Source organism: Chelonia mydas, chromosome 26 (genome assembly GCF_015237465.2).
Source record: "Chelonia mydas isolate rCheMyd1 chromosome 26, rCheMyd1.pri.v2, whole genome shotgun sequence".
Taxonomy (NCBI): domain Eukaryota; kingdom Metazoa; phylum Chordata; order Testudines; family Cheloniidae; genus Chelonia; species Chelonia mydas.
Window position 1 is genome coordinate 1,950,046 of NC_057859.1, and position 15,038 is coordinate 1,965,083.

The following is a 15,038-nucleotide window of genomic DNA, read 5'->3' on the forward strand; positions in this document are numbered from 1 at the left end:
GCCCAGGCATGGAAGCAGCAAACAAAAAGATAGGAGGAGAGAGGGAGTGAGTAGCAAGGCAAGGAGATCTGGCAGAATGTAGGTCACACGCAGTGAAGCAGAGAGCCAGGGCTGGGACTGCAGGCAGTGGGCTGATAATGAGGACAGGCAGTTTAATTGTATAGCAGGAGCCAGGAAGGAGGCAGAGCTGGGATACGAGTATGGGCAGATTGCATTAGCTGCAGCATGTTGGTGAGAGGGACAATGGGTGAGGCTGCAGAGAAGAGAGGTGCAGTATTTCCAGTGGTGCTGATCAAACATGAAGTGTCACCCAAACATTCCCCTCGAGTTCATGTCCTTGGACACAACTCAGTGCCAATACCCCTCATGGAATTCGGGATGTTGCAGAAGCTAGTAGGGCTCAAGAGCAGACTGGACGGGCTGAGCGTTATTCGGCGAGACATCTGTACCTCCAACTCTTCACTGAAGCTCTCCGAGTAGGGAATGTACTTGTTGTCCTTGTCTCCCTTATAAAACCAGGTGCAGCGTCTCACTTCAGACACCTCTTCCTCCCAATACATGGCACAGCACAACCTCTTCTTCAAATGCACGTCATACCTGCCCCCTTCCGTTGGAACTACCAGCTGTTCATCGTCTTTCCCTGTGGAACACAAGGACTGCGATGAAGTGTAAACAGACCAGAAGGGGACATTACCAAGAGGTTTTAGACTATGCAGATCATGGGGGTATCAGCCGCTTCTGCATGGAGCTTACCTAGAAAATCCATACATGCCAAGAGCAAAGCCAATGATCTGTGTAAACAAACACAGTCGCCATTTAAAAAAGCCTCCTAGGATAATCATGCCTGAAAGTCAAAGCTTCCACACTGGGATGGAGTGGAGAAATCTGAAAGGCCCCAGGCTACAGACAATTGTTAGTTTATTATTGTCTGTAGTGTGGTAGCCCCCACTCTGTGAGGCGCTATACAGACACACAACAAAAGAGAGAGTCCCCTGCCCCAAAGAGCTTACGATATCAGTAAGCTAAGTGGTTTACATCTAACCCGCTATGACTGAGAGCAGCAAGATCTTAAATGTTTATATTCATTTGTATTTCCCCAGCCCCTTTAAGACCAGATGATCCCAAAGCTCGTAAAACTGTATACAGACAGTACCACTGAGCTGCAGCTCCCTTTGGGAAAGGAAATGGCAGCCAATCAGCGCACAGCATGCCCCACAACAGCAAAGAGAAAGAGTACTGGACAGGGGCCCCAGGCCACACCTCTGCTCTTCAAAGAGATGCTGTGGGATCTTTAACTTCCAGGCAGAGCAGGCAAGACATCCGATTTTCAGTCTCATTCATGTACTTGCATACTGTAAGCTCCCTGGAACTTGAGCTCCCTACACTGGAATGGTCAAGGCCTGAGTCTGAACTCATGGCACCAGGAAATCTTAGCATTTCCAAGTGGAGGCAAAGGCCTCTAAGCAATCCCCTCCAGCACAGACTGAGAACTTCCAAGAGATTTTGCCGCTTATTCAGAGCAAAAATGTCACCTAAATGCCCTGGCTCTACTGTCTAGAGGGTCTGATCTTATTAGCTGGATTACAGGGACATTGAGTTAGGCAGCACCTGTTACCTGCATGAGCTGCCGAAACATGACACCTTGAATCAGGATCACCCACTTCAGTCTAACCACCAGAACAGAGGTGGGGTTAGATGACAAAAGACTCACAAAGCCTTATTCCTCTCCCCCACCCTTTGCTGCTTCTCTTCTGGGGCTCTGCACCGATGCAGATCTGACTGCAGAAAGAGAGTCTTAGATGGTCTGCTCTTCAGGGCAAGGGGTGTCACTTTATATGTATGGACAGCAACTATCACACTGTGGGCACTATTATAATATAAATAAGTGTCTGTGCCATGCCAGACCTGGGAGCTCCACCCACACTCCGATCTGCACCGCTACCCTTTTCATATTAATAAATCCACGGAACAGTAAGATCCGCAGGAAAGTCTCGCAGTGGTGGAATTTAGCCAGCGTTGCTTCCTAACCAATTCCTACTTGCTGTACATGAATGCTGTCTCATGCAAATAAAAAAAAATATCTAGAGTACTCAGTGTATGTGTCAAATTAATGAGGCCTGAACATTAAAGCCTTTTTGGATGCAATTTTTTTTTTTTAAGCAACATGAATAGGCCCCCTTCTAGGGAAGAGGTATTTCCGCAGAAACGTGGATACATTTAAAATTCCAGAGAGGGAAGACACTTTCAAATCCCATAGAAAAAACTGCACAAGATGTTTAGAACACTTCCCTTAGTCATAGCTTCTAGCCCCAAGACAACATCAGTACAAAGCATCTCAAATTCTTAGCCTACCCAGTGCTCTTGCAGAGTTCCCTGTCTTGCAAAACGCAAGATTCACTCTTGTTAATTCACCTCACCTCAGTAAATTTTAAGGTTAGATATATTACCACATTTAAAATCAAGGGTTATTTAAACTAGAGAATTAGAGATGTTGGAGTTGGAACAGTCCCATGAGGTCATCTAGTCTAGTGCAGGGTAGTTCAAGACCGTGTTTGCTACCACTTCATCCACTCTAATCTAGAGGTGTGGGGATTCTGCCAGCTTCCTTCTGAACCTATCCCGCAACCTAATGTACCTTACCCCTAAGAAGCTTCTGACAAAAAGGTATTTTCAACTTACTTGAGTTGTGGGCCTCTTCTAACTTCTCCGAGTCTTGTCGGCTGAAAGGGAACCACCTCTCTCTAGAATCTACTACCTTGCAGTAAAACCAGTGAGGAACAACTGCCTCATACTTATTTGCAGTATCTGCCTCCACTACCTCAAAGGAATTGGATGAATTGGATGATGGAGAAGGTTCTGCCTGCTGCTGTTCCACAGCTGACATTGCACCACCTAAATGAACAAACAAACAGAGACAGAACAAACACAGAGTTTTTATTTTTAAAATGTCTTCAGTTATGTCATTGCCAGCAGATCGAGGGACGTGATCGTTCCCCTCTATTCGACACTGGTGAGGCCTCATCTGGAGTACTGTGTCCAGTTTTGGGCCCCACACTACAAGAAGGATGTGGAAAAATTGGAAAGTGTCCAGCGGAGGGCAACAAAAATGATTCGGGGACTGGAACACATGAGTTATGAGGAGAGGCTGAGGGAACTGGGATTGTTTAGTCTGCAGAAGAGAAGAATGAGGGGAGATTTGATAGCTGCTTTCAACTACCTGAGAGGTGGTTCCAGAGAGGATGGTTCTAGACTATTCTCAGTGGTAGAAGAGGACAGGACAAGGAGTAATGGTCTCAAGTTGCAGTGGGGGAGGTTTAGGTTAGATATTAGGAAAAACTTTTTCACTAGGAGGGTGGTGAAACACTGGAATGCGTTACCTAGGGAGGTGGTGGAATCTCCTTCCTTAGAAGCTTTTAAGGTCAGGCTTGACAAAGCCCTGGCTGGGATGATTTAATTGGGGATCGGTCCTGCTTTGAGCAGGGGGTTGGACTAGATGACCCCCTGAGGTCCCTTCCAACCCTGATATTCTATGATTTACTAACACTGGAAGAAGAAATACTGGTAAGCGTGGCCCTCCCAAAAACTGCATATTTCTGTGACAATAAGGCAGACTGAATGGCAAACTGCTACAAATGAGAGACTGCCAGCTGCAGAGATAACTTACTTGTTACAAGCTTATTATTGTCTTAATCCAAAATGTATCCGTCAGACAGAGACGACAAGCCCCAGAACAGATAAGTCTGATACAGTTTTGGCTCAACTGACTCCACCACAGAAAGTCTGAAAGATGAGGATTCCACAGTGGCTTTACAATAAAATACCTACAGAAACAATAAGAGAACCTGTTAGAAAATAGCAAATGCAATCAAGAGTCTGATGAAAAACAACCAGGCAGCATACCTAGAACAGCACTCAGGAGTCATGCCCAGAGAATAGGGTGACCAGATGTCCTGACTTTATAGGGACAGTCCCGATTTTCGGGTTTTTTTCTTATATAGGCTCCTATTACCTTTTCCACCCCGTCCCGATTTTTCACACTTGCTGTCTGGTCACCCTACCAGAGAAAGATATTTTACAATGAGCTGGAGTTAATGCTTTAGGATTTGACACTACGGTTCAACTGTGCTTCACACATCCCTGATTTCTGATACTTGTGCTGAGTTTTCTATTTTAGAAAGAGAGTGAGTTTTTCTCCACTAAACATTTTGGGATTTGACAGCATGTGAAATCCAAAGGGGGAAAACTTGCCTGCTGCTATAGCAAAGTCTCACATACCTGAAAATCCAACTATCCTTCCCAATTTTATTCTACTTGCACTTCCAAATACACTGAAACACCTATTTTGACTTCACAAAAAGCATGACTACAAAAGTGGTAATTGAAGTGGAAAGAAATTAGTCAGGAAACTTATGTAACATTGGAGCACAGGATACATAAGGATATTGATAAGTGATAGGAATGGGGCACAGAACAAATGTCTGACTGTACCCCAGAATTAACTGTTCTTATCTGATTGTTCATTTTCTTACTTCCAAAGTGTATTTCCTTTCACTTTCTATAACCTCTTCCACTTGAGAATCTCAAAGGCATTTACAAACAGTTAGCTTGTTCTTACAGCACCCCAGCAGGTAATTAAATGCTAGACACATTTTAAAGATGTGAAAACAGAGAGACAGAGGTTAAATGACGTGTCCAAAACTACACAGCAAGTCAGTGACAGAGTTGGGGTTAGGATCCTGGTCTCCTGATTCCCAGACCTATGCTTCAAAACTCTCTTTCCTTATCACAGAAAAAATCTCTATTCTTATTCTTTTAATTTGAAAAGACACTTTGAGGTTCAATTTGGATCAAAATTCACTCACTTCATTGGATGCATTAAGCCAAACAGATTTTCAAAATCCCCTCTCAAATCCGACCTCCCATTTAAATTTTAACCAAACAAACCCTTCTAAAAAAGGTTCCAGTGGAAACAGCTGTTTTTGAACAGGCACACTCCCCTGCAGTTTGGGAACCCCAAACCTGCTGCAGTGAAACTGACTACATGATAAGGAAACCAACATCATGGATTTCAGTGTCCAGGCTAAGAGAGACCCACAGGTGAACACAGAGCATCAGCAGCGACAGGTGAATTACACTGGCAGAAATTATTTCCCTTATATATTCTAAGAAGCGATTCATGACATCCCTAGGAACAAGTGATTTTAAAGGAGGAGTTGCAACATCACAGCACCCCTTTAAATATAGGATGTTCTCATAGACCTTAAGGCCAAAAGGGACCATTCATATCACCTCCTACACATTGCAGGCCACAGAACCTCACCCACCCACTCCTGCAATAGGCCCATAACCTCTGCCTGAATTACTGAAGTCCTTGAATTGTGATTTAAAGACTTCAGGTTACAGAGAATCCACCATTTACTCTAGTTCAAACCAGAAGTGACCCCTGCCCCACGCTGCAGAGGCAGGCATAGTCCCTTTTCCCCCCTGCCCCAAGTCTCTGCCAATCTGACCCCAGGGCAAAACTCCTCCCTGACCCAAAATATGGCAATCAGTTAGACCCTGCACATGCGGGCAAGACCCACCAGCCAAACTCCCCAGGGCCTAAGGCAACCACCTCACTCACCCCAACCTTGACCATCAGACCGCAAGTCCCATACAAATTAGTTTCCCAAATTTCGACAACTCCAATGGTGCCCAGCAGAAAAGAGGGTCCATGTGAAAGGTCCCCGCTTCCTTCCCACACAGGTGTGCGTATGGGGGGAGGAGGGTGTAGAGGGAAACACCACACTCATACAAAGCAAACCTGTACAAAAACGGAGAGCTGGCACCCAGAGCTGGGCAGGGATGGTGTCCCTAGCCTCTGATTGCCTGCCAGAAGCTGGGAATGGGCGACAGGGGATGGATCACATGATAATTCCCTGCTCTGTTCATTCCCTCGGGGGCACCTGGCACTGGCCACTGTCGGAAGACAGGACACTGGGCTAGATGGACATTGGGTCTGGCCCAGCAGGGCCGTTCTTACGTTCTTCTTAAACTCCTCAGGCACCCGGGGAACTGCTGCCCCCACCCCCCCCGGGCCCATCACCCCCCTCTCCCCCAAGGCCCCCCTCCAGCCCCCACTCCCCCCCCCGGGGCCCATCACCCCCCTCTCCCCCGAGGCCCCCCTCCAGCCCCCACTCCCCCCCCCGGGGCCCATCACCCCCCTCTCCCCTGAGGCCCCCCTCCAGCCCCCACTCCCCCCACCCGAGGCCCTTCACCCCCCTCTCCCCCAAGGCTCCCCTCCAGCCCCCACTCCCCGGGGCCCATCACCCCCCTCTCCCCCAAGGCCCCCCTCCAGCCCCCACTCCCCCCCCCGGGGCCCATCACCCCCCTCTCCCCCAAGGCCCCCCTCCAGCCCCCACTCCCCCCCCCGGGGCCCATCACCCCCCTCTCCCCCAAGGCCCCCCTCCAGCCCCCACTCCCCCCCCCGGGGCCCATCACCCCCCTCTCCCCCAAGGCCCCCCTCCAGCCCCCACTCCCCCCCCCCGGGGCCCATCACCCCCCTCTCCCCCAAGGCCCCCGGGGCCCATCACCCCCCTCTCCCCCAAGGCCCCCCTCCAGCCCCCACTCCCCCCCCGGGGCCCATCACCCCCCTCTCCTCCAAAGCCCCCCTCCAGCCCCCACTCCCCCCACCCGAGGCCCATCACCCCCCTCTCCCCCAAGGCCCCCCTCCAGCCCCCGGGGCCCATCACCCCCCTCTCCCCCGAGGCCCCCCTCCAGCCCCCACTCCCCCCGGGGCCCATCACCCCCCTCTCCCCCGAGGCCCCCCTCCAGCCCCCACTCCCCCCGGGGCCCATCACCCCCCTCTCCCCCCAGCCCCCACTCCCCCCCCCCGGGGCCCATCACCCCCCTCTCCCCCGAGGCCGCCCTCCAGCCCCCTCTCCCCCAAGGCCCCGCTCCTCCCAGGGCCCCTCCCCGCACTGACCCCGCGGCCGCAGCGTCTCGCGCTCCGGCCGGGCGGCTCCGCCTGTCGGTGCGCGGCTGGCCCGGCCCGGGCCCTGGACCCCCGGCGCTGCGGAGGCGGCGTGAGCCCGCCCCCCTGGGCGGGGCCGGCCTGGCTCCTCCTCGGGCGCGGCGCGGCGCGGGGGACGAGGCCCGGGGGGGACAGGCGGGACGGGGGAGACGAGGCCCGGGCGGGGGACGAGGCCGGGCGGGCGGCTGCGGGGGGAGGGACGAGGCCGGGGGGGGCAGGCGGGGGGAGGGACGAGGCCCGGGGGGCTGCGGGGGGAGGGACGAGGCCCGGGCAGGGGGCTGCGGGGCTGGCCTCCAAAGAGAAGAGGGGTTTGGACGGGCCCAAGGCGGGGCGGGGGGCAAAGGGCCGGGGGGCTTCTGGCCCTGCTCCTCCGCGGTGCCCCCCACACCGCCCTGGGGCCTGGCCCTGTCTCGGCCCTTCGGCCGCGCTCGGCTTGGCCCCAAGGGGGGTCGCCCCTCTAGGAGCCCGCCCTGCCCTGCCCTGCCCTGCCCTGCGCGCCCGGGGGGGGACGGGACCGCCCGGGAGAGGGGTGGGGGGCTGGAGGGGTCCGGGATGGGGAGACGGGACCGCCCGGGAGAGGGGTGGGGGGCTGGAGGGGTCCGGGGTGGGGAGACGGGACCGCCCGGGAGAGGGGTGGGGGGCTGGAGGGGTCCGGGGTGGGGAGACGGGACCGCCCGGGAGAGGGGTGGGGGGCTGGAGGGGTCCGGGGTGGGGAGACGGGACCGCCCGGGAGAGGGGTGGGGGGCTGGAGGGGTCCGGGGTGGGGAGACGGGACCGCCCGGGAGAGGGGTGGGGGGCTGGAGGGGTCCGGGGTGGGGAGACGGGACCGCCCGGGAGAGGGGTGGGCGGGTGGGGGCTGGAGGGGTCCGGGGTGGGGAGACGGGACCTCCCGGGAGAGGGGTGGGTGGGCGGGTGGGGGCTGGAGGGGTCCGGGGTGGGGAGACGGGACCGCCCGGGAGAGGGGTGGGGGGCTGGAGGGTCCGGGGTGGGGAGACGGGACCGCCCGGGAGAGGGGTGTGGGCTGGAGGGTCCGGAGTGGGGAGACGGGACCGCCCGGGAGAGGGGTGGGTGGGTGGGGGCTGGAGGGGTCCGGGGTGGGGAGACAGGACCGCCCGGGAGAGGGGTGGGTGGGTGGGGGCTGGAGGGGTCCGGGGTGGGGAGACGGGACCGCCCGGGAGAGGGGTGGGGGGCTGGAGGGGTCAAGGGTGGGGAGACGGGAGAAGCAGCGGGTACAGAGGAGGGACATGCTGAGTCTAGGCTGCTGTCTAATCGACTGCTTTGAGAGCATCAGGGTGCTGTTTCCAAGCGCGCCTGGAGGAGGGTCCGTGGAAAGCTTGAGGATGAGGAGGAAGGGTCCTGGTCCCCAGCGGGATTTCATGTAAGTGTCACTCATGGTGAAACACAGAGACATACAGACAGGAGGGTGTGCATACATGTGTACGTGCGCGCACAGGCAAGTGAGCACACAGCACTGCTGGATCAAACAGAGAAAGTCAATACATCGGATGTCGCGGGGATGGTAGAGGTACTAGGAATACCTTGATTTAACTAGGTAAAATATGTATTTCATTTATTCATATTTATAAACATTTTAAGTGCCTTTCCCATGCTTTGTGCACTCATCCTATAAATTAAAATATACAATACAAGATAAAATATAAAGGACTGCATACATAAATAGATATCTACTCCACCAACTCTTGCCCAGCATCCCTCTCAAAAAAGCTGGGGGAAAAGAGAGTAAAATACACATTGCAGAATTTCTGGCCTGTGTATAGAAGAACATTATAAAAAATTATAACATAGATGTATTTCCCAGCTGTTCCATTTCGTATCCGCTGGCGTGAAACATATCTCAGCTATCCAATAGTTTAAACATAGTTGTGGGGAAAAAAGACTTTCTTGGGGCTGAGGTGGGAGAGCTTGTATATCTTCAATGTTACATACTGTAAAGCTGCCCTAGTTTTATTTGTAAATGCTAATGATTAAACTGCTATGGCTAGTACATAGCAACAAAACACACTGTTACTAAATGAGTACTTGTGGCAGGTTTCAGAGTAGCAGCCGTGTTAGTCTGTATTCGCAAAAAGAAAAGGAGGACTTGTGGCACCTTAGAGACTAACCAATTTATTTGAGCATAAGCTTTCGTGAGCTACAGCTCATGCTCAGATAAATTGGTTAGTCTCTAAGGTGCCACAAGTACTCCTTTTCTTTTGGTGAATACAGACTAACACGGCTGCTACTCTGAAACCTGTTACTAAATGCAAATTCTAAACTAACAGCCAAACAGCACGACATTCAAATACTGTGGTAATTTGTCCCTCTCTTCCACCACACATATCTAGTTAGAGCAGTGGTTCCAAACTGGGGTTCGTGAAATGTTACAGGGGGTTCTCAGGAAAAAAATCCCTAATGGTGGACAGAGCTGTCCCTAGGGACCCCAGGCAGCACAGATCCAGCAGCCCAGAGTCCCTGGACTTCCAAGAGCTAAGCAGATCAAAGCAAGCATATCTACTGAATCACAGTGAGGAGATTTAAACTTCAAGACTCCTTATAAGAAATGGAAAGGGACGGGGATATTTTTTGAATAGGCAGCTGGTATTGTTTTAAAAATTATTATGAAAAACAAGTTTAAGCTTTGTTCTAATGTGCATTGTTTGCCTGGACTGCTCAAGACCTGAATGCTTATGTAGGAGAAACTCTTTGAGTTGGCTTCTTAAATACCTTGATGCTGTTTCACATCTGACACTCCTTGATGAAACATAGGAGCCTTGTCTTATAACAGGCTTAGTCCAAGTGATACAAGCTACGAAAGTGAGATCTTGGAAAAGTGTTGCCGTTTTCATAATGTAATAAAAATACTGTAATGATAAATAATTAATAATAAATAGTGTGTAATAAGCGTGTCATAAAAACAAATTTTATATTTCCAAGATCACTGCTTTTATCATTTATACTCAGGTAAAGGAGAAAATCCCTGGAAATACTCATTTTTAGGAGGGGGTTCGCGAGACTTGGCATTTTAGTGAAAGGGGTTCACAGGTTGTTAAAGTTTGGGAACCACTGAGTTAGAGGGAGAGGGCCAATCTGAGAATACAAAAAGGTTGTTTACACGTTGCCTGGCTGTAAGCGCAACCTAGTGATCACATATTCAAATCAAGACACTCAAGGCCCTGAATAATGGACCCCAATGGGACACAATGCAAAGGAAAACAATTTTGTCTTGGAGGCTGCCAATTTATTATAAAATGAAGCTCTGGCTGCTGCAGTTGAGCCAGAACAGTTAATCATTCTTGCATCAGACAGTACTGTACCTTCAGCTGCTGATTCTGCTGGCTTGCTCAGCTGATTGTATTTCTCATTCCACCAGTCCCTTTTCAGGAGGAAACACTGTGCTCTTTCTGGTTTCGTGCTGGGTCCCCTGTCCCCATCTCCTGCTTCTTTGTCTGTATTCACTCACTAACAATAGGAGAAAAGAGAAGCCATTCACTGCATACAGCTGCTGTGTTGGAGAGTAGCTGTTACACAGAGGGCCACATGAAAGGGTTGTAGTCCTGTGTGCAATATAGATCAGTGGGACGTTAGGCACTCACCAGGACCACGTGTGGCCCAGAGATGTGCTGTGGACAGACTGGCTTTATAGCGTCCTGCTTTTTAAATTTGTGAGGAATCTCTGTGCTCATGAAAGTCAGTGATGAATAGCACTGGTTAGAGTCACGCATAGCGCAGGAAGGTGCAGTGTAAGGTTCTACCACACAGCTTGGCCAGTGCATATTAATCCTGATCCTAAGCACCTCCGTCTGTTCCAGTCTGGGGATCCGCACACGTGCACACCGCGCTAGTGGGTACGTGTACCAGGTGCCATGAATTAATTGAAACGGTGGCTGCCAGCCCAAGCTTTTGAAGCCAAAGCAATTTAGAAGTCATAGCAAATCTTGATTTCAGGGTTTCAGCTAGTCACTTTGCTCATGGCATGGATTCTTTGTGTTCATAAAACAAAAGTGCATGGCACCCTCACAGGGTACCATGCTCTATGTGCCAACTGCCTGCCACCCCCAAAGCAAATGAGCACTTCAGAGAGTGATCTCTAATCAATGCCATAAGACATTTCTTTAACTTTTATTTTTCAAAGTCTCTTGCACACACTGTGTCTTATCGATACAACCTAGTGCCTTAACATGAATAGGATTGTGCATATTTCTAAACGGTGCTTTTTGAAACAAAGTAAATTGGAAGGGTTTTGTCTTTGTAGAAAGACTGAAAGTGCTTTTTACTTGAGCTTCTGTTTCCAGGAGTGGACAGGGTTGTTGTATGGGTGGCAAAGGCCCCATCCCTGTAGAGATTCATGTAGATTGGTAGCCCATTCTGGCCTCGCCGGCTGTGGTTGTAACAGCAGCACTTGACCGAGTGTTCCACTGTTTGAATTCCTTGTGATAACGATTGTACATTTCCGTACTGTCTTTCATGTAGAAGGATCACAAAGTGCCTTACAAACACATACGCAGAGATCACGTAACTTACCTCTCTAGTGCAACATGACAGAGTGCACTCTGATAGTTTTAAGGCAAGAAGTGAAGAATACAGTCCGGTTGAACTGAAGAGGAATTTAAGACGGCAGAATATAATGACCAGAGTAGGACAAGGACACTGGGGATAATTCTTCTGAAAAGTGCTACGGAAGGATCAGTTTTACGTTTTGTCTGAAAGACAGATCGCTACCTCCAATAGCCACTCATTCAATAGCCAGAAGCACCTTCTGTTTACCATCATTGCCAATTTGGTGTGTTCCTTACAGGACTCCCCTCCAAGTGCTGACCCAGTTTGACCCCACTTAGTTTGTGAGAGTTGTGGAGGCTAGAAACTGCAGTAGGGACTTGGGCAAGCAGAATGTCATATCAATTGGAATTTTTTACAGGCCAGAAAACGGAAGGGTGTGCTTTAATCTGCACCAGAGCTACCAGTTGTCCATCTTCCACTATAACAAATGAAAGCTGCCATCTGCCTGATGGATAAAGGCATGCTGCTATTTGGCTAAGAGTATAATCTACCAATAACGCCTCTCCACAGAGCTGTTAAGTAACTAAGCTTGCTGAAAGGATAAACTAACATTTCAGCCCTCTTTTTAAACAGGACATTTTCATTCCCGTTACCTCTGTTTCATTACACTCTCCTCCTCCAAACCTTCCCACAGAATTTTGTAGTCACACACGGTGGGTTACAAATCCTAGAAGAGGGCATCATCTTCTAAAAGGCTAGCCAATATCTATTCAGCCACAGTCACACAGGCAATTACAACCAATAGAGGTTTGTAGGCCACATTATCATTTTTGTTGGAGGTTCAGCTTTTTAATTTAAAAAAGAAAAAGCCCCATCTCCTCCTGACTTTGTCTGACTCCCAAATACCATGGATATTCTTGGACTGTTCCCTCGGAATGTATCGACTGATGTCATTCTTGCCCAGTTGTCAGCCGTAGTAAACCTTTGTCCCAGTCCATAGAGCACTGTGGATTATAAAGCAGTTGAATGTGCATGTTGTTCTTCTGTGCTGGCTCACCACATTGTTATGTTATCTGTTAGCTGGTGAGGTAGTCCAGGATTGCTCTATGATCCTCTGTGTTCTCAGAAATCGTCGGCTAAAGCTGACAGTTGCATAGCAAGTGAGAGAATTCTGGAAATCACTATTAAAGACATTGGACTGTAGGAGGTACAGCAATTTTGTTCTTAATTTGGCTTTTAATAAAAGGAAACCAGAAGCTAAAGAGTAAGTTCAGTGAATCTCAAATTCTTATTGAATCTAATCACTGCTTCGTCTCCTCACTTACCTGTAAATAAGTGACTGCTATAGAGCTTACACTTAGAATACAATATCCTCGGAGAAAAGCAGCACAAAGGCTAAGATGCAGCTACAATTCTAAAACCATTTTAAAAAAACCTCTATGCCTATTCTTGAGAAACAACCCTGTCTTATTTCCATAACTGTGTATGCATTTCAGAGCTATAACTTCATGCACCAACTGCTTTCACTTGGATTCAGATGAATAACGATGGCCCTCTATTTGGCAAAGCAAGTCATCATATGCTGCAGTTCCATTGACTTTAATGAGACTTAAGCAGATGGTTTAAGCATGTGTTTAAGTCAGTCCCTATTCAGTAAAGCAGAAACATCTGTTTAAGTACTTGGGGCTTAATAAAAACTGAGCTTGGAGGATACACAAGACTCGGAAATAGCGAAGCTTCCTCTCCCATCACGAAGTTTAACTACATTTAAAATGATCATAACACATAAGAAATCCTCTGTCCATTTCTTGTTCACTCAGCTCTTTGTTCAAATCATTCTGAAAAAAAGATAAGTGTTCTCCCCTCCTGATATGGCTACCCATTCTGTATCACACCTCTTTCAGGCACTGTTCATAAAGTGAGTCTTTTTGCAGCACAAGTACAAGGGTACAGAGTGGCAGGAGATGAGACTGAAAACAGAGACTTCGCAAGTCTCTTGGATTTGCACTCTGACTTCTTGATGAGCTTAGTGTCCTGTTCCATGTTATCATTATGATGTCATCACTTTGAAAAGCAGTTTCAAGGTGTTCGCTAGCACTAAGTAACTTAATGGGCACTTTTGTTTTCGAGCTAGTCATAAGCCAGAATGTTTTAAAGTCCAGCTTGTCTTCACAGTGCTTCTGCACTTGAGAAACTAGGAGACTAATATCTTTTCCCCAATTAAAAAAACCTAAATAACGCATGAAAAGGGAGTGGTTAGAGCACAGCACTGGGGGGCGGGATTCTTTGGAATCCATTCAAATTGTAGCCCATCTTCCTCTGCAAGCTTAAATAATGATAATATTCACCTTCCTCACATGGGGCACCTGTGACGATTAATTTTGGTAAGACACAAATGCCACACATTGTTAGTCTAAGCTGCATAACTCAATGAAGCAGGTAGCCTTCTGTCCAATAGGGACTTTTATTTTGAAAATCATTTTTAGGGGACACGTCAGCAGGCATGCATAACCCTTTTTGGAAGGTAGTAAGGTGGGTGTTAGCACACAGGACAGGGAGGGGTTCACTGCAAAGAAAACTATGTTGCACTGAACAGCCCACATGGCGTAACTCCACAGCGCAGATGGCAGGTGCTCAGGAGAACGTGGTCAAGCCCACAGTTAGATTAACAAAGTCAGAATGGTGCAAGATGCAGAGGCAAAAGCCCAGACCTAAGAAGTAGTATAATGCCACCATCTTAAATCCTTATTAGTCACAAGGAGTTTGAGCTCAATCTTAACTCTTCATTGCTTTTTTTGAGTGGTTGATATAATTAGTGTTTAATTAGCTGATGGAAGAGAGCTTTTAAAGCCCATAGTCAGAGGGAACAAAAGTTCTCATTGGTGATCATCTCTGAGAACTCATGGAGGACAGATGACGTCCCAGGGGGTTGAAGGGCAAACATAGTACTGTCTTTAAAAAAGGGAACAAAAGAGGCCCTGGGGAATTCCAGTCCAGTCAGCTTAACTTTGATACCTGGAAAGATACTGGAACAAATTATTAAACAACCAATTTATAAGCACCTACAGGATAACAGTCAGCATGGATATGCCAAGCAAAATCATGCTACTCCCACCTAATTTCTTTCTTTAACAGGCTTACTGGCCTAATGGATAGGCAGTGTAGGTGATAGCTTGATTTTAGTAAAGCTGTTGACAGAGTCACCCATGACATTCTCATAATGAAACTAGGGAAATGTGGTCTAGGTGAAATTACCATACGGTGGGTATATAACTGGTTGAAAGTCCATACTCAAAGAGTAGTTATCAGAGATTAAATACTGGAATAGGCTTCCAAGGGACATTGTGGAATCCGCCCTCACTGGAGATTTTTAAGTACAGGTTAGGCAAACACCTCTCGGGGATGGTCTAGGTCTACTTGGTCCTGCCTCAGCACAGGGGCTGGACTTGATAACCTCTTGAGGTTCCTTCCAGCCCTACATTTCTATGAAAAGTTGCTCGGCAAAGTTATGTAAATTAATGTAAGTCAC

The 15,038-nt window shown here is 49.0% G+C and overlaps 1 protein-coding gene across 25 annotated transcripts in view; it reads right to left on the reverse strand.

The window, feature by feature from the left end:
• Positions 1 to 7,103, reverse strand: part of DDHD2 (DDHD domain containing 2) — a 29,119-nt gene extending 22,016 nt beyond the window's left edge. For 15 of the 25 annotated variants that reach the window (XR_005223424.2, XR_006287600.1, XR_005223423.2 and 12 more), the window contains exons 1-4: positions 6,965 to 7,103; positions 3,665 to 3,821; positions 2,680 to 2,892; positions 450 to 640 (exon numbers count right to left, since the gene is read on the reverse strand). Coding sequence is in view for 16 of the 25 variants with exons in the window: in XM_037886195.2 (XP_037742123.1) it covers positions 450 to 640; positions 2,680 to 2,884 (396 nt within the window). In the remaining 9 variants the exon portion in view is untranslated. Of the gene's footprint in view, positions 1 to 449; positions 641 to 753; positions 782 to 2,679; positions 2,893 to 3,664; positions 3,822 to 3,900; positions 4,055 to 5,623; positions 5,934 to 6,964 lie in introns of those variants that run through there. The other 10 variants (XR_006287598.1, XR_006287599.1, XM_043536472.1 and 7 more) reach the window with 10 other exon arrangements.
• Positions 7,104 to 15,038: the final 7,935 nt, after the last annotated feature.